This window comes from Porites lutea, chromosome 2 (genome assembly GCF_958299795.1).
Source record: "Porites lutea chromosome 2, jaPorLute2.1, whole genome shotgun sequence".
Classification (NCBI taxonomy): domain Eukaryota; kingdom Metazoa; phylum Cnidaria; class Anthozoa; order Scleractinia; family Poritidae; genus Porites; species Porites lutea.
In genome coordinates this window covers 53,398,455-53,417,350 of record NC_133202.1, presented here as the reverse complement: position 1 = coordinate 53,417,350, position 18,896 = coordinate 53,398,455, and the positions used below count along the sequence as shown (strand labels likewise).

At 41.8% G+C, this 18,896-nt stretch overlaps 2 protein-coding genes across 2 annotated transcripts in view; both read right to left on the bottom strand.

Moving 5' to 3' along the window:
* LOC140929020 (MAM and LDL-receptor class A domain-containing protein 2-like) overlaps positions 1-18,896 on the bottom strand; it is a 151,707-nt gene that overhangs the window by 30,165 nt on the left and 102,646 nt on the right. The window contains exons 97-111 of the mRNA XM_073378838.1: positions 18,165-18,350; positions 17,982-18,071; positions 17,156-17,484; positions 16,191-16,409; positions 15,270-15,474; positions 14,512-14,780; positions 14,067-14,185; positions 7,882-8,126; positions 5,622-5,999; positions 4,555-4,859; positions 3,730-3,936; positions 3,306-3,470; positions 2,454-2,664; positions 1,930-2,166; positions 617-765 (exon numbers count right to left, since the gene is read on the bottom strand). Coding sequence (XP_073234939.1) covers positions 617-765; positions 1,930-2,166; positions 2,454-2,664; positions 3,306-3,470; positions 3,730-3,936; positions 4,555-4,859; positions 5,622-5,999; positions 7,882-8,126; positions 14,067-14,185; positions 14,512-14,780; positions 15,270-15,474; positions 16,191-16,409; positions 17,156-17,484; positions 17,982-18,071; positions 18,165-18,350 — 3,314 coding nt within the window. The remainder of the gene's footprint in view (positions 1-616; positions 766-1,929; positions 2,167-2,453; positions 2,665-3,305; positions 3,471-3,729; positions 3,937-4,554; positions 4,860-5,621; positions 6,000-7,881; positions 8,127-14,066; positions 14,186-14,511; positions 14,781-15,269; positions 15,475-16,190; positions 16,410-17,155; positions 17,485-17,981; positions 18,072-18,164; positions 18,351-18,896) is intronic.
* Positions 10,498-12,825, bottom strand: LOC140928999 (uncharacterized). Its single transcript, XM_073378811.1, has 2 exons — positions 10,873-12,825; positions 10,498-10,604 (listed from the first exon to the last, which is right to left on the bottom strand). The coding sequence occupies exons 1-2, from the start codon at positions 12,629-12,631 to the stop codon at positions 10,498-10,500; spliced, it is 1,866 nt and encodes a 621-aa protein (XP_073234912.1). The 5' UTR covers positions 12,632-12,825.

Below are 18,896 nucleotides of genomic sequence, written 5' to 3'. Positions count from 1 at the left end.
CTGAAAATTTCATTGAGATTGATTCAAGGCGAACCTAGCCTACGAACCGACCAAAAATCCGCATTACAACATTCGATGTTTTGGCGTTATGCTAATTTTTCTAAATCAATGCTCACCAAACACACCTCCATGGCTAGTACATTTGAATATGACTCGTATTTCATATTTTGATTGTAAAACATGACAATGTTCACATTGCAATGTACTAGCCATGGAGGTATCTATGGTGGGCATTAATTTGGAAAAATTAGCATAACGTCGAAACAGTGAATGTTGTAATGCGGATTTTTTTCTTCTCACAAAAGTTATTTGCGAAACACCAAACTTAAAAATCCTGGTGTCGGATTTTCAGTACCAGGTCTAGATGACGCGAAATTCGGATTTAATCGATTTCATAGTTTTTTTTTGTGTATTGTTGCCATGGTGATATCGATTTTACTGCATTTTGACAAACTAATTAACTTCAATTCATATTAAATCACCGGTGAAAATTTTGTGGCGATCGGGAAAGGATAAAATCACTTTTAAAGCGATTGAAAAACATCGGTATGGTCTCCGCGAAACTGCATCGAAACACCTTAAAATGTAGGATATGTTCACTGCATTTTATTTGTACCTTGTAACAGCCTGCGGAAAAGCTTATGTCGTCCAAGGCGATGTCAGTTTTGTCATCTCCCCCAACGATTCCTTCAAACCCAACCCTGAAAGATGATCCCAAGTTAAGCTGAACCTCAGCACGGAGCCACGCACGGTTGCTTGGATCACCTGCAAACAAAACAAAAACAATGTTTTACTTTTGCTGATAATTTTGACCACACCTTATCATTGGAAGATGTAACAAAGAGGGAAAGGTTTTAGGGTGAGGACGTTTTTTTTACACGCGAACTATAACGTTGAAGGCCCTCTAACTTTCACGTCTTCCCTCACCACTGCCCCCAGATCAGAATTCACCAAACTCGGCCAATCATACATGTCCATTAAGACAAAAATAGGACTTTTAATTGGAACTTTATTATCTACGTGTTTGAAACCCCCGTCCGGTTAGCTAAGTAGGTAGAGTGCCAGTCTATAGTGCGAGCGAGAGGACGTGAGTTTAAAACCCGACTGGACCACTGATAACAAAACTGATGAGATTACGCTAGCTGTGATACAGTAAAACCCCGCGTATAAGAACCTGAGTGGGTTTTAAGAACCTGTTAGGCTAAAATTTTTATTTCAAGCCCTCTACACATAAGAACCTATTAAGGATAAAATTTGAAGTTAGGTTCTAATCAGTGGAGTTGCTGTAAAAGTGTATCAACTTTGAAATGGCATTTCAGAGAACTGAATATGAATTTGTTTGTTATGTTTTGTTAAGGACATACCTGCACTGAAGTGCCTTTAGGCATTATGGTACAAATGATTTATATTGTATTATGAGATGATATTTATAATATACTTAAATGAAATTCCAATGAAAATATAAGAACCTTGGTAGTCTAAATTTGCTTTAAGTACCATTTATATAAGAACCTGTTAAGGCTAAATTGAAAAATCCAGGTTCTTATACGCGGGGTTTTACTGTAAAATACTTTCACAGCTCAGATGAACGCGTCATTGGGAGGTAACATTTAAGCCGCTGGCCTTGTCTCCTTCATACATAAACATCAGTTGGAAAGAAAACGTAAAAGGGCCCGTGACACTGTTCGAAAAGAGTAGGGAACACAACCCCAGTGTCATGGTCCATCTAAATGGAGCTGTTATTGGTCGGGGAGCAAGTGGGTAAGGTGAGACCAAACATCGACTGAAGCCGCTGGACAGTGGGCCTTTACATGCTGATGTCCGATCTCACCTCTTTGCCACCCTCGGTAAGTCAGCCACTGGCTGCAAGAGACGGAAAAATGGTACCATTTACATTTCCAATGTATATAATGTCCAAAAAATATATACCTCGTGTCTTCCAAACTTCGTTCCAGCGGCTATAACCCGATGTCAGCAGGAACACCTTCAAATAACCCATGTTCTTTGAGCCGTACATGTTGTAGTAGAACCTTAGTGTGCACACTCCTCGGCCAGCAGGAAACAGATTGCTATGGGCCAGTCGTGCCCTGTCGAAAAGTTGTCTGGGTGTTGATGAATCAATGGTTAAGAAGTAACTTGATCCAGTCGTGTGATCTCCAGTAGGTCCTTGTAAAAAAAGAAAAAAAGTTGAAAAAATAAGCCATTCTGAACTTAAGCGCTAACACGTACAGTGTGATATTTCCCCAGGAAAGTAATGGATGGATAAGACCACTGAAATATCATATAAATAAATACTCAGCGCCGCCTTTGTCATGGCATGCTTGCCCCGTAAGTCAGTTTTTAAAAATTCCCTTAACAATGTAATGGAAAATCACTTGTCCGACCGTGAAAAGTTTATAACTCATAACTCTATATTTTTCTGACAATTCCTTGACCTTTGTTTAATTACATACCTGTTCCGGTCGTTCCGATGGCATTAGCACGTAACCAGTTGAAATCATCTCTCCAAAAATTAAACCATCCACACCAGTTGACAGTGAAGTTGCAACTCGCTGTTCGACTGGAACATAGGCTTAGATCTTCATCTGTACCATCGTTACAGTCATTGACGAGGTCACAAACTCTTTGTTCTGTCACACAATGTCCACTGCTTCGGCACTTGACCTATTGGAGAATGCACATAAAGCCATACGTTATTGACCAAGCTTGTTCAGTCAAGATGGCAGGATATTAGCCAAGTTCATTTTTTTACTGTTTTTTTTTTTAATTGACCAAAACGAAGTTCAGGTCTATTTTTCTAGCGACAGAGAACATTCGGTTGTCGTTAAGAAAATAATAAGAGCCTGTTCAAGATTTTAATAGCGTAATTTTCCAGTGAACACCAATTACATATCGGATCCTTTTAAGGCTAACTCGGAAAAAAAATGGAGGTTCTTACAAAGCGGGTTCATATTGTAAAGGGGTCAATGTAATAAAACTTGCTCAAGTGTAATCTACGAGTGTGTCTATTGTTTTAGCTAAAAACAATAGCTTCACTTGTAAAAGTTTGACCCCTGGATAAAGAATTAATAACCGATAGTTTCAGCATCCACTGCTTTGTTACGTACAACCTTAGTCGGCAAGAAGTACAAACTTTTTTTTTAAGTTAGTTTGCTTTTTTGCGAATCAAACAAAACCGATAGTGGTTGAGATGTACATGGCTCGTATTTCTGTTTGAAAACTGCAACAGTAGTACTGTGCAACTCTCAAGTACATCAGTCACAGGTAAGTCTGACCCTAAGTTATAATGATTTAAAAGTACACACCTCATTCTGCGTACAGTTCCTGCTGACATCTGAAAAACATTTGCTAAAGGAGATGTCATCGATAGCAATATCGCCTTGCCAGTTTGCCCCACGAGTAGCTATGATAAGGATTACAAAGTTCTTATGTGCCCCAATGTTAACTGTGAGCTTTTTCCATCGGTTGCCCTGTGAAAAAGCGATATCAAATTGAAATTAGAAATAGCAACGCCAAAAGGTGACACCGCGTGTTTGCGTTTAAGGCAAAACAAACAAGCAACACTCACATTTACTAAATTTAGGAATGTTTGAAGGCTTTTTTCGGTGACAGGTTTAATTTTTCGATTTGATTAATTTGAGCCCTTTTCTGCGTTTACAACATGATTTATTAGAAAGACTAAATGCTTTATATCGGTTAAACTCACTAGAGAGGTTAGCTGTTGCCTACCTGAGAACCGTACAGTCCGGTATCTTTGATTTCATAAGTTCCATCTGATTTCTTGATCTTGACTTGCAGACTTCCGACTCCAGATCCATACATATGGTACCAAAGCGACATCTGACAATTTGGACTAGAAGCGAAGTACCTGTAGGATGCGAGCTCCGCTTTGTCGCCGAGACTGCTGTATGATGTTTCGATGTACATGTAGTATCCCTGGAAGAGACAGCTGTTTTCAGAACTGAAACATTTGCCATTCAGAGCTGTTGCCTTACAAAGTGAACCTAAAGCGCTTTTTGGCTTTCATTCATCACCAACCGACGCAGAGATGAAGCTATGGAGAATTGTTTGTCTTTCGTTCAATTTGACCAAAGAACGTTAAGGGTAGATTATTCTGGATTGTGCGAGGAAAGTTGTCGAATTATGCTAAGCGCAAGCTCTTGGCAATTACGAAAACAAGAAGAAAGCAAAATGTCAAAAATTCAAACCAACAATCATGATCATGTCCAAGCTTTATGATTTGCGTCAACCTCCACATCATGGTCGGTTTTGTCATTACATAATGTATGAAACTCAAACACAAAGTTGCTAAAGCATTAACTGTTTTCTCTTTCTCGCTTTTTTTCAACTGCTTTAACCCTTAAGAGTGACCAACATAAATTTTCTCCTGACAATGCCAACAGACAATCCAGGGAAAAGATTATGAGAATTAATAAGATGATCACCAAAGGGAAGATACTTTGATCTTTTATCAAATTTTCCCAACTAATTCTGTAAGGAAATGTACTGAGTTCAGTCAGGAGAATAATGTAAGCGGATATTGGGGCTACTCACATTGGCTGTTCCCAAGGTGTGGTCAGTGGTGGGACCAGTTCCAACGCTGGGTGTTTTTCCCTTCTTTCGTCTCCAGTTAAAGTTATCTGTACCGGTGGACTGCCGCCAACCCTTGTAGCAGTCACCTTCAAACGTACAGTTTGTACCACAAGGAAGTTCATCAGAGTTATCGCCGCAATCGTTTTTGAAATTACAGATCTGTGCCTTGTCAACACACCGAAGGTTTTTACAGACATACTGCTGTAAACCGCAGGTTGTATTGGCGGGACGGGTGTGAAAGCCAAATGGAGTTGACGTTGGCTGACCTAAATAAACAAAATTAGACGCGGAATGACAAGTCTTTCCACATACAAAGTGTCCAGCAGTGTTTGATGTAACAAACTGTAGGTGCTTTACATTTGACTAAAGTGACGGACAAATTTTCTCAAGCGTTCATTTTCTTATCGGGGTGCAACGGCTTGGAACCAACTGTCAAATGAAACACGTGAGATGGGGGATCTTACTAGCTTTAAACTCGCCATATCTTAGGATATAACTTTTTATTATGTTTTTATCTTATTCGTTTAATACTCATTTCTTGCTGTTACATTGTATTGTTAGTTAATCACTAGTCTTAATTTTTATAAATTGTAATTATCACACGGCATGTCTGAAAACCAGCTTGCTGAGCCATTTACCGTGTTTACATAAAGTTGATTGATTGATTGACATTTCGACACAGCAACGAAACCTACACTCCCCCCCCCCCCCCCCGACTCCCCAAAAACAAACAAACAAAACAACAACAAAAACCTAAAAACAAGTTGACAAGTTTGGAATAAGAACTACGAAACGAAACAAAAAAAAAGCTGAACGACAAGGATTTTTTTTTGGAAAATTGAGTGTACCATGCGAGAAAAAGAGACATTTTGCCGTATGAAAGCTCGCCAGTGCCAGACTCTCAGATAGTAGGGACGACGCGAAAATAAGACGGGCGCGATCATTTTTGCTGTGCTAATATCCTGGAGCCTTGAACAGGTTATGTGAGAGCACCTTTTAAAACATTCTAGGGACAGAAAATAAATCACCTGGCATAATGCAGTCAGTACAAATCTGGCAGCCTGGTGTCAAAGAGACATCATCAATGGCTATATCACCCTGATAACCATTTCCACGAACTCCTTCAATCACAAACTGAAAGTCTTGTTGACTGTATTGTATTTGCACTAAGGCACGGTACCAGAAATCGCCCTGAGCTCCTGTCACGTTCAACAGAGGACTTGATAAACCACCTGCGTAATAACTTGTCCGCTTGCGCACTAGAAGGCTGCCAATGTGATTTCCTTTCATGTGATAGTAGAATCTCAGGTAGCAGTTTGATGAGGTACTCTTCAAGATGGGGGAGTTCAAGCGTGCATTGTCACCAGGCCTACGCGGCCATGATGTCTCGATGTACATATAGTGACCTACGGAGTTAGAAACATAGCAATCAATAAGGTCAGGGCGCTGCGATTTGTGTATCCCAAATGAAATAAATTTCATTATTGAGAACTATGTATTGCAAAGTTGGGGTTGCCCTCCATAAATAAGAATTGCAGTGTGAAGGATCTATGATACCAGGATATTGCTTTTTTTTTCATAAAAGTCATTACGCAGTGTCTTTATCCATATTTATGAAGGAGATATCAAACAAATTTCAACAGGGAGCACTAAATGTCAATAAATGTCCACAATTGTCATCCGTAGCAACAGACGACGAGAAACAGTTGCAATGCCTAAATATAGCGTAACAAAATTAGAATTTATTTTTAAGCAATAGACCACACTTTCTATGGGTTTACCGGCGTGATAACCCACGCGGGATGTTGGGAGAACACTCGAAAAGCTTGTAAATCACTCGCCTTCGGCTCGTGATTTACAAGCTTTTCTCGTGTTCTCCCAACATCTCAAGTGGGTTATCACGCCGGTAAACCCATAGAAAGTGTGGTCTATTGCTTTTATAAAATAACTTTTAGTAGAATGGAGTCTTTTAGGTAAAAAAATATGCTTTTAGTACCGTGATCAAGTCATGTCTTCTCCGTAAAGTCATCATAAGCCAATCAAGACTCACGACTTAATAGCGCTGAACTTTCTCAAAACTCAGTTCAGTCAAACAACAAACAACAGCACTTCAAAGCACGAGTTTTTGCGCTCATTACATGATAACTTATGAAAGCTGTTTTACAGGAAAAGTCAACACATATTCACGCGAACGTACAATGAAAGAATACGTTCATGGTTTGTTTACTACAGAAGTAGAAATTAATTGAACATCAGACTGTACGCAGCTGTATTTTGTTGAGTCGATCCGTAAAAATTTCGTGCTTACAGACGGAACTGGCAGCTATTGTAATGGAGGACTTCATTCACTTTTAACAAGCCTCAGTGGTTTAAGATCTGTTTTCTGGACTTTATTATGATCAAGAAATGCTGCGGTAACGACATGGCTGCATTTGCGAAGTTGTCGCATTAACTTTATATGCACTGACGGCGACCGATGGAAATATGTCAGTGTTGAAGAAAGGTTTCTTTGCCGTAGCCACATTGGCGCTAATATTTGTCGATTTGTGAAGTCAGGTGGTTTGAGGTAGGTTATGAAATCGATATTGCCGAATAATTTGTGCAAATGTCGGAAAAAACAAGCCCGAAACTCTGACATCTTTCATCATCGTTGGCAGCTTGTTTACAACCTACAGCGGCCGATTTTGTACCATATCTTGATCAGAGAACAATGTGTTTCATTAACGAATTTAATTTTGACATAAAATAAATCAAGAATGCTAAAACTATCCGTTTTGTTGCTGGTTGGCACATGGTTAAGTTTTCCTAGAGACTTTCTACACCAGAAATTCACACAGTTGTTGTCTTTCTCTGTGATTTGGCATTGTCGTGAAATGTAAACTGCTTTCCAGCTTTGTACTTTATAACTTCTAAAGCTATGGCTTTCGCGAATTGTGACCCTCAGTAATAAAATGTGGAAACCAACGCTTTTAATATTAAGAAGGGCTACGGTAAGTAACTTGTTCTGTTTTTTAGCCTTTCTAAAATCGTTGTTTGCAGATCAATATAGCGGGTTTTGTTTATGGCTCGTGGTCCGGATGCCTTTTTCTATGGGTTTACCGGTATAATAAACCATAGGTTTTTGACCAATCAGATCACGCGTACTATCTCAGTTATTTTATAAAAAAAGATATCAAATAGCGTGAAGCCCCTGATATATAAATGAGATAGCTAATCGATTCTATCTACCGCTAGAATTTTAATCGCGTGATTAGCACGATAACATACACTCATGGAAGATCAGTATACCTTTCTCAGATTGGGTTGTATGATCTTTTGTGGGACCAGTACCATAGGAATAAGTTCCTGTGGTGGAGACAGTCCAGTCAAACTTGTCATCAGAACTTTGAGAGTACAGGCATGTTCCGTGTTCAAAATCACATCGTCCACTTTGATAAGCTGAGCAGGTTAATTCATCTGATGTGTCGCCCACCATGCAGTCTCCATTGTAATCACACAGAGACGTCTTGGGGATGCAGCCACCTTGTGCACATCTGGAAAAGGAAAGACGTTACTTTGGTTAGTAGCCTGAGACCGGGATCTGCATTGGGGGAAGAGGCGAAAAAGAAAAATCGGCAAGCGAAGCCAGCCGAGAAGTAGTCTGGGAAAGGGAAAGGGTGGCAGTTGTTTCCCTTTCTCCAGTCTGTTGAGTCCGAAGAGGTACAGAGACGACAGCATCAACACAACATACTTTAATACGATAGATTCATACAGCTCACTCGAATGACAGCTCTACCGCCGGTCAGCGGTCAGTTAGTACTTCATGTTACTACATCTTCCTTTTTTTTTTTTAAGTTAACTAAATGTCAATAAGGACAACGCAGTTCTCCAGTGTCCTAAAGTGAAACTAATCTTAGCATTGTTCGATAAGTCTGTCCGGTCTTCTTAGAGCTCCTCTAGGTCTAAGGCGTGTCAGCATCGGTTCAGGCTGCAAGGGCTTGTCCACTGCTGGTTGGTCCCCAGGGACAGGTAGTTCTACATAATCTTCTTGGCTGGCTCCAGGAGCTGAGGATACGTCTGGGTTCCTCTCTCTTGTTGGTATCGGCTCATGATTCTCATAGTCTTCATTCTGGGGTGGGACCGGAGAACTTCCCACCAGAACTCTTCTTGTCATCCGGCGGTTTCTTCTCACTCGTCCGTTTTGGGTCTCTATGATTACAGATCTTGGACTCTCGTGTGGCTTAATCACTGTTCCTTCCTCTTTTAAATCAGGGATCCAAATGCGGTCACCGGGTGACAGTTCCTTTCCCTCTACTACTTTGTGTCTATGGTCATAATCGAATTTCATCTTAGCTCGGTACTCCTTCTCTTTCCTTCTGATGTGATCACGGTCTGGGGTCTCTGGCTTTAGCTCCTCCGGGTGACAGGGGACTCTTGTACGAAGTTTCCGACCCATGCTCAATTGTGCTGGAGAGTAACCGTGGTGCAATGGAGTATCTCTGTAATTCAGGAGAGCCAAGTATTCGTCATTACTCTTATTCAAGACCGCCTTCATAGTTTGGACCGCCCTTTCCACTTCACCGTTGGACTGGGGGTATCTTGGAGACGATGTTATGTGTTGAAACTGCCAGTCTGTGGAAAAGTTAGTGAACTCGTGTGAATCAAACTGGGGGCCATTGTCGCTAAATAAGATGTCTGGAATCCCATGTCGACTGAAGATCTTCTTAAGTTGCAGGATAGTCTGGGCAGAGTTTACATTCTTGGACACTTGACTTATCTCTACATCTCTTGAAAAGTAATCTACGGCTAGGAGGTAATGTTTATCCTTGTGCTGAAAGAAGTCTACGCCAACTCTGCTCCACGGTCGTTCTGGAAACTCAGTACCTTTCATTGGCTCAATGCGTTCTCTGCGATATTTCTCGCACATGGCGCAATTCTGCACGACTCTTGTGATGTCTTGGGAGATTCCAGGCCACCACACTGAGGAGGCCGCATTTGCACGTGTTTTGGTAATTCCTTGATGACCATCATGAAGACGCCTTAATACATCTGCCCGCAGCCTCGGAGGAATAATGATTCGTCGTCCTCTCAGGAGCAGGCCGTCGTGGAGGGAGATGTTGCCACGTTCACTCCAGTATTTAGCTATTGGCCCGTGGACTCTTCGTTTCTCTTCAGGCCATCCATTCTGCACATACTGCATCACAGTTTTAAGTGTGTCATCACTCTTCAACTCAGAACGTATCTCATCTAACCGCTGGTCGGAGGCAGGTAGGGTTACCAATACAGCATTCACATAGCACTCGACTTCGTCATGTAGGTCGTTCCATGACTTAGGCTCCTGGGCTTTACCCTCCTGGGGGGATCGAGACAATGAATCAGCTGTGTACAAGAGTTTACCAGGAACATGTGCGATGGCAAAGTCAAATCTCATGAGTCTCATCCTGAAGCGTTGTATGCGTACTGGTAGCTCGTCAATCAGCTTTGTGGAAAACAATGGAATCAATGGCTTGTGATCGGTTTCCACTTTAAATCTCATTCCGATCAAGAATTCAGCCCAGTGTTCAAGTGCCCATGTGATAGCCAAGGCCTCTTTTTCGATCTGGGCATAACGACGCTCTGTCTCGGTCATTGATCTGCTAGCATAAGCCACTGGCCTCATTTCACCGGACGGCTGCTTCTGCACGAGGACCGCACCAAGTCCAAAACTGCTGGCATCAGATGAGACCACGGTCTCCTTCTCTGGATCGTACAGTGCAAGAACTTGGTCGGATGCCATGTCTACTTTCAGCTGTCGGAAGGCTTCTTGTTGGGCTGTGCCCCACACCCACGCGTTCTCCTTCTTGAGCAAGTCTCTTAAGGGTTTCGTCGTCTCAGCCAGATTTGGGCAGAACTTCATAAGGTGGTTGACCAAACCCAGGAAACGTCTCAGGTCTGCAATGTTCTGGGGTTCTGCCATGTCGGTGATGGCTTTGATCTTGGAGGGATCTTTCCTGATTCCATCACTGTCAATGATTTGGCCCAAGTATTGCAACCTGGATTGAGAAAATAAACACTTCTCAAGGTTGAGTGTGAGTTTCCTCTCGACTAGCCTGTCAAGGACTCGCTTAAGTCGTTTGTCATGTTCCGCTTGGTCTTTCCCGATGATTAGAATATCATCCATGCGGCACTTGACCCCTTCTATTCCAGAGAGTTCTTTGTCCATCCTCTTTTGGAAATGTTCTGGGGCTGAGGATATGCCGAAGGGAAGACGCTTGAACATGTAACGGCCGAAGGGCGTGATAAAGGTAGTTAGCTTGGCACTTTCTGGGTTTAGGACTATCTGATGAAACCCTGAGTTGGCATCAAGTTTGGAGAATACTGAGCCTTCTGTTAGGCTTCCCAGGGTCTCTTCAACTGTTGGCATTTGATAGACTTCTCGGCGGACCGCTTGGTTAAGCCTGGTAAGATCAACACATATCCGCACCCTGCCATCGGCCTTTGGCACTACCACAATCGGTGAACACCATTCTGTCGGCTCATCCACTGGTTCAATAACGTCCAGTTGTTCCATACGCTTGATCTCCTCTTGCACTTGCTTCATTAGTGGCAGTGGTACTCGCCTGGGAGTGGTCAAACAAAAGGGTGTGGCCCCTTCCTTCAATTGAATTGTATGCTCACCCTCCAATTTGCCAAGGCCTTGAAAAAGTGATGGGTACTGCTTGACAATGTCCTCCTTGGTCCCTGAGTGGAGTGGATGGCTATCAGGCATTTGATGGACAGCTTTAACACTGTATGTCCCAGGGATTTCATGGATAAGACCAAGACTTCGGATGGCGGGTATCCCCAGAAGCAACTTGGATGCCCCACTGACTACGTACACTCGTTCTTTAATGACTGTTTCGTCTTGTTGGAGGTTCATGACTGCACATCCAAGGGTCTTTAAAGGAACATCCCCTGCTCCGACAAGTTCTCTGTCAGATTTTGAAAGTGTTCCATATGAAGACTTGTAGATGTGCTCAGGCATCACAGACACTTGTGCTCCTGTGTCGATGCACCATGCCAGCGTCTCTTGGTCTTGAATCTTGAGGTTGACATGCCATCCAGGGTCGGACCTACCGGTTTGAGAGTTTATTGCTGGTTCGGCCTTGGAGGTGTTTGGACTAGTGGGTGTATAAACCCCTCCCACAAATGTGAGGCTAAAGTTATCCTCGGTTTCAAGAACTTCGTTGACCGTCCTTGGAGGTACACTCTTGCATATGATAGGGAAATGTCCCATTTTGTTGCACTTGCTGCATCGTGTATCTGCCGCTGGGCAGTTCTTCTTGCCAGGGGGGTGTCGGCGGTTGCAATACCCACAGTTCCGGCCACTTGTTTGGAAGGGCTTCCTCTTGAAGTCTCGCTGGTTCCTTTGCTCTGTATCTTGACCAGCATGAGGGTCTTGCCTGTTCCCTCGCGGTGTGACGCTCTCAATCTCTGCGGTTTTTGATTCGTGTAACTCACGTTTTGTTGCTTCCTTTAAAGACAGGATTTTCACTGCCTTTTCGAGTGAAAGGGCTGCTCCCTCGTCATAGAGTTTTAGCTTGTAATTGTCTTCCTTGCAGGAAAAGGTAAGTTTGTCTCTAACTGCTTGCTCAGAGAAATCGGCTGGGAACTTGCACTCGGCGGCTCTTTCCTTGACAGTCACCACCCACGAATCAAAGGTCTGTGTGGGCTCTCGTTTAAGGTGAAGCCAAAATTTCTCTCGCAGCATGAGTTGAGGGTCCCGTTTTTGAAAGTATTCATCAAACTTTGCCACAACGGTCGCGTAGTTGTCGGAGTCTTCGGCTGGAAGTTTCTCTTCTCCTCCCGCGGGGTCGTCACGCTCAGGTAGGTAGGTGAAATTCGAGTAAATTTCCAAACACGGCTCGCCGATGTGGTTTAATAGCAGCCCCACTTTCATTTCATCGGGTTTCTTTGAAGCTCCAATTGCCTTGAGGTAAATTTCGAATTTTTGTTTCCATTTTCCCCACGAGTGAGCAGGATTTCCCATCGAAATTTCCAGCGGTTCCGGTGGTTTGGCGAATGGCACGCTTTCCGCCATCTTGTTTTGAACCACGTGCGTAGGATCCGCGTGAAGTTTGACCGGTCAATTCGTCTCAGTATTTGATCCGTTTCTCCGATTGGTTTGATCTCCGCAACTGTAGGCTAGTAGGAAGGTCACGCTTCTGACACCATGTTGAGTCCGAAGAGGTACAGAGACGACAGCATCAACACAACATACTTTAATACGATAGATTCATACAGCTCACTCGAATGACAGCTCTACCGCCGGTCAGCGGTCAGTTAGTACTTCATGTTACTACACAGTCCACCGCACAGGCTGGTTTACATTTAGGTGTATTCCATTCGAGGAAAGCTGACTTGTATGAAACATACCTAATTAATACCCACGCCACAATGGACAATCCGAAAAGTTCAAGAAAGTTACTGTCCAATCCAGTGAATCAACAGAATCATACCATAGCTAATACAGGGTTCATACAAAAAAACTGCAACAATTTTATAAGGACTGTTCAAAGACCACATTAGATTTTCAAGGACCACTTACCAGGAATATAATTTCACAGATTGCACAAAAATAGACATTCCCAGTCTATTGTTATAAGGCTGTAAGGCGTGAACTGTTTGCTTCACCAACTTCTCTACATTTTTCAGTTCACTTGTCTTAAATTGAGAGTTAATTATAAATTTATTGTATAAAACATTTATAAATAACCTTTAAATTATCTGATTTATGATTCATATTCTGTCTTGGACAACCAAAAATCATCAAAAAACACTTTCCATGCCACTAAATTCAAAGTTGAAGAAAATTCAAGGAGTTTTCAAGGACTTGCACGGAAATTTAAGGACTTTTCAAGGACCTCTCCTAAAATTCAAGGACTTTTCAAGACGGTGCGAACCCTTTAATAACTGGATAGGTCAGTGAACTACCTTTTTAAACAGTCAACGACTCTCTCATAACTTACATCTCTGTAAGAGACACTTGAGGTTTTTCGTACCTGCCGTTCGGAACGGCAGGTACGGCAGTGGACTGTCTTAAGTGGTTGGGGCCCGTTTCTCGAAAGTCCCGATAATTAACAGGCCCGAAAAGCTGTTGTTGTTTACATTCAAGAACCAGGTTTCAATAGTTTTCCAGACACGATAATAACATCAATTAACAAGACAAAATGGTTTGCTTTATATTTTGATTTGAATATTTGATTATGGACGCGAAAAGTTATCTGGACTTATGAGAAGCGAGCCCAAGGTCTTAAAGGCGTTCGTCTTACAATGAGTGGACTTCTCATTATCTTGCAACACCGACTCACAGCTACTTCAATTCTTATTATGAGTCTCAAGACATCATCGCACAGTGTGTCACGTCGGGCAAACGAGACAACCAAACATTAATTCTTACAAATAATACAAAGAGGAGGTTTATAGCAACCCTTAATTTTTTTAGCCAGAAATTAAGATTTTAGATTTTTCCTTACTGGAACTCATCTGCAGTGCACTTTTTAGTGAGATCAAGTGGTTGGCACTTCAGGAACTCGATATCATCTAATGCAATGTCGCCTTGGTAACCATAGTTTCTTCTAGCTTCAAAGATGACCTGCGAAGGAAGCATAAATCGCATCTGAAATTGTTTTGAATATATTTTTAACCAGACATTTCCGAAATTCTGTCTTCTTTCCAAGACCTAAAAGAATCTAAAAAACTTAGACAAGGGCAACTGAGAATACAACAGTCATTTCAATAAATGAATGAAAAGTGTTTATGAGACCAATGTATTGGTTTCAAATCAACGTAAGTTAAGTGCGGTAGTTCCAAGACCTAAAAATCCCAAACGAAAGCCTTTTAGAAACATTTGAAACAATGAAGCACCAGTATTTAAAAAAATGCAATTTTTGTTTACTTTGACCTTCTTTGCAACTATACCTTAAAGAGCTGCCTCGAACCAATTAAAAGCCGAGCATTAACCCATTTATTTCCTTGGCTTCCAGCTTTGGACCATAATACGGGCTGGGATCCATCCAGGAAAGATAGTTTTACCGAAAGTGTCCCAACAGACGAGCCGTACATGTGGTACCAGAATGAGAGAATACATTCAGGTCCTGTCTGGCCTATCATAGGTGTTGTCAACGGAGCCTTGTCATCAGCTGATCCCCCTGAGCTCTCCGCATAGATGTACCATCCTGACAGAGTTCCTACAAAAACAAAAACAAAAACATCTTCCTGTAAAATCCATCCTGATTTAGCTCATTCATGTCAGATACCAATTTATTACCCTGCAAAAAATGCCTTGTCTGAGAGTTGTTCAGTAATCATAATTACGGAAATAAAGGACGAAAAATGAATATTTCACTTTTGATTTTACTCTGTGTATGTTTCAAGTTCAGCCCACACTATATCAGGCATACAGGACAAAAATAACAAAGCACACTTTACTTGTGAAAATGGCTCCTCGTGCAAAAGAAAGCTTGGAGAAGTACCTGCATTTTTTCTGTCATACATTTTTGGATCCTGCCTTCACTAACCACATCTTAAAGGAAAACACTTGATAACATCAACTGACACCAAAATTCTGAGCCGCGACAATGAGCAACCCTACTAAAACAATGCTTTCACTGCAACCGCTGTTCGCTGAATCTGGTTTAAATGTGATCTAATCGCAGGTGTTCTGCTAGCTTTAATACCTGATGTATGGTCAACTGTGGGTCCTGTACCAGACGTTCCCGTGCTTCCCTGTTGGGCTAACCATGTATACGACACGGCACGCTTTTTCCGTGTGGGATTAGTGACATACCAATTACAGAAGTCCCCACTGTCAAAGGTACAACGCGACTTGGCACATTTACCCTCATCGGCGCCATCAAGGCAGTTGGTTTGGAAGTTGCATACCTATGAAGCAACAGTTTTGTTGTGAAAACCGATCAGCGATTCCCTACTGGGTAAGCTAAATCTATGATAGGACTGCATGCTGTCCAGTTTGGAAATGGTTGAGGAAAATTCCGTGGACAGCCAAAATTGCACGAGGCCCTAGGCCGTCAGCCAACGAGACTTTTTCTGGCACGACGATTTTTGTCACAGGGACGTTGCGCTGATTGACTAGTTTGTATTGCCTAATGTATTTTCTAGCATTTGATTGGCTCAAACAAACTCTCCTATTTTTGTTAAATTGCACAGTTTGCCTATTTTAATGGGAAAGCCCCATCTGAAACTATTCAAATTAATCCTTAATTGGACAATATTAAACATTAAAGGATAGTAGCTTTGATGACAGCTAGGTTCTTATCTGTACATTTAAAAATTTTGCAATGCGTTTACAGTAGCTAATAAATAAAAATAATTAAATAAATGAAACAAAACAAAAAAGGTGACGAAAGATCAGTGACAAAGACATCAAACTACGTAAAAAGTTGATTAAAAAAAGCAGATTAAGAAGCTTAAAAGTCTTACTAAAAAAGTAAATTATGTGACGTAAATATATAAAGCTAATGTTCAGATTTCTTTCCACAGTTTAGGGGAGCAGCAAGAAAACGTCCTTTGACCGTGAAATCAAAAGACTAATGGATGTCTTCACATTATACGTTTGTCTATAGCAAAGACAGTCTCACCTGAGTGCTAAGGATGCAAACAGCTGGGCCTTGACTAGCGCAGTTGAATTCAGCACTGCTACACTGATGAGGTTTTGTAGTTGCTGGCCGGAGCGTTGGTGTGGGTGAAGGAGCAAGAGGCAGTTTGCCACTGAAAGGAGTACAACCAGGAGTGAAGGAAACATCATCTATACCAATGTCGCCAGAGTAGCTGTCACCACGCACTCCTTCAAATATAACCTGACATGGGTCAAATAAAAAACAGCCTGCTCATAAATACTGACTCGACTGCCTTCTACTTCACTGCAAAAAGGATTATGCTGAGGTAACTGCGAATCAATGGTCTACAGAAGACTGTGCTGCGCACTGTTATAAAAAGTGCACAGTTGTCTGCAAAATCTTACTTTTGGCGTAGACCTGAACTGACGAGCACCCAGAATTTCAAATTAGAGAGACTCTGAAAAATGTAAGGCCTTGCTAAAAAATGCATTTTAACAATACTGATGCATAACTTGCAGATAGGTTACAATAAAAACCCGCGTGTAAGAACTTGAGTGGGTTAAGAAACCTTGGCCAGAAATTTGCCTGTTTGGTACGTAAAAATATAAGAACCTGTTAGGCCAAGAAATATCAGCCAGGTTCATATATGTGGGTTGCAGTGAAATTATGATAAACTTTATAACCAAGGAGTTTGACTTTGGGATAGAAAATTGAAATAAGAAAATACTGTAAGACATTGTAATTCCTACAACAGAAACAGGCTTATATAACTTTCACAATGATTAAGATGCCTCAATCAAACTAGCCTGTGAGCAAGCTCTCCATTTCGGGAGTCGCGACAATTCACGCGAGAGCTGCACGCGAAAGAAGACGCGCGTTCTCTTGTGCTCGCTTCGCTCGCCATAATTGGATGGCTTGTTGGCAGGCTACAATCAAACAAATAAAACTCGATAAATTATCGAAGGATAAAAAAGAATCAACCAAACCTGGAAATCTTTGTTAGAAGACAGCTGGACCACAGCTCTGTTCCATATAGCCCCTTGAGAACCCACTTGGCTCCATACTCGCTGCATGGAACTTCCATTACGGTATGTCCTAATGTAGACATTCAGCTTCTCGGCCGAGTCACCATACATATGATAAAAGAAACGAAGCTTGCAAGGTTCCGATCCGGGAGATATTCTTTGGAAGTTCCTGCTCACCATCCAAGCTTTGTCGCCGTATTTACGTGGCCATGAAGTTTCGATGTACATGTAGTAGCCATTCTGTGTGGTATGATCACTGGGGGGACCGGTGTTCCACGAGAAGGTCGGACCTGTATGGAACAAGAAATAGTTAGTTACTACAATACAGTCTTCTCCTATAGAAATCAAGTGGCTTATTCATTTAAGGAAAACAAGATTCCCACATATAATCACCAGCGATTCCGGAATTGTCAGGGAGGATCTTGCTAACACGAATAAGTGGAATGGGACTGTGCAGAGCGTCCCGACCGAAAGGGCCGAAAGATATGTTTGTACCCCCCACCAAACCAACCTCTGTAAAACTTCGCGACTTTCAGGAGCTGTATCTTCGTTGTTGTTTTTTCATCAAATCACATTCAAACTTACCAATTTAAAGGCGCTCTTTGTAGGGTAGTTGACGAATTCTCCCTAACTTGTCCAAGGTAAAAGTTGCAAAAAACCTAGGACGGATCTATTGAACACTAATCCTAGCAACACTAACGCTATCTCCGTATTTTATTTCACTATGGCAAGTTCTTGTTTCTTTCCAAATAATAAATATATATCTAAATGATATCATAATACTCACCCCGTCTCCGGGACCAATTAAAGTCATCCTCAGTACTTTGAGTCCAATCACAAGGACCTTGACTGAAGTCACAACGCGTACGGTATGAACCTAGAACAATAAACGAACTATAAGCGCTAAAACAGTACACACGTACGGTACAATCACCTTTTATTAAACGAAAGCAGATGGACTATGTCTTACCGCAAAGAGACTCATCAGAATTGTCCCCACAGTCATCATTGTAATCACACCTATAATCTTTCTTGACACAAGACCTTCGCGTACAGGTAAACTCTGGACAACTTCCCTTGACCGGAGGAAGGGCACAGTCAATAAATTCGATGTCATCTATAGCAATATCTCCACTGAAGCTTCGACCACGGGTACCTAAGAAAGCAAACAGAGTTTAAAGTCAAATCTTTCCCTTGAAGCCTGCAATCCGAAGCCTAAAGTTGGTCCCTTCCGTACTTCAGTAAATTTAAATGATATCAATGACAAGCCAGAAGACATTTAAAGAAGGTCCAAACTGCGTCTGTTTTAGAAATAGTTTACATGCTACATGGTTTTAAAGCTAACCCCGTAACCTTCTTCTGTTTACTGAAAGAAGGATCAGTTCTCTCCTGTCATAAATCTCCCAAGCTACACATGATGTAGATCTAATGCGTAGGTCGGGGGTTCGAATCCCCCCGAGGTCAGAAGATTGTTGTCTTTTCACTGTTTGATCCCCTAATTCCTTCTACTCAGTGAGGTTTGTCAGGTTTTTACACCGAGGATGAGCCGGTAACATCGATAATTGATCCCATTTCTTTAGTCATGAAACTCTATCTAACAATGCAACGTACAGTAAAGCACTGCAAAGCAACAGAATGTGATAAAATAGTTTATCAAAGAAAGAGGATATTTTTGAATAACTGCGATAATATTGCTTCCCCA

What these genes read in the sequence shown, in the direction of transcription:
- LOC140928999 (XM_073378811.1), bottom strand. Translation starts at nt 12,631, where the DNA reads ATGGCGGAAAGCGTGCCATTCGCCAAACCACCGGAACCGCTGGAAATT. An exon ending in GATAGTCCTAAACCCAGAAA is followed by an intron (nt 10,605 to 10,872) that starts GTGCCAAGCTAA and finishes TTCTCAATCCAG; the next exon opens with GTTGCAATACTTGGGCCAAA.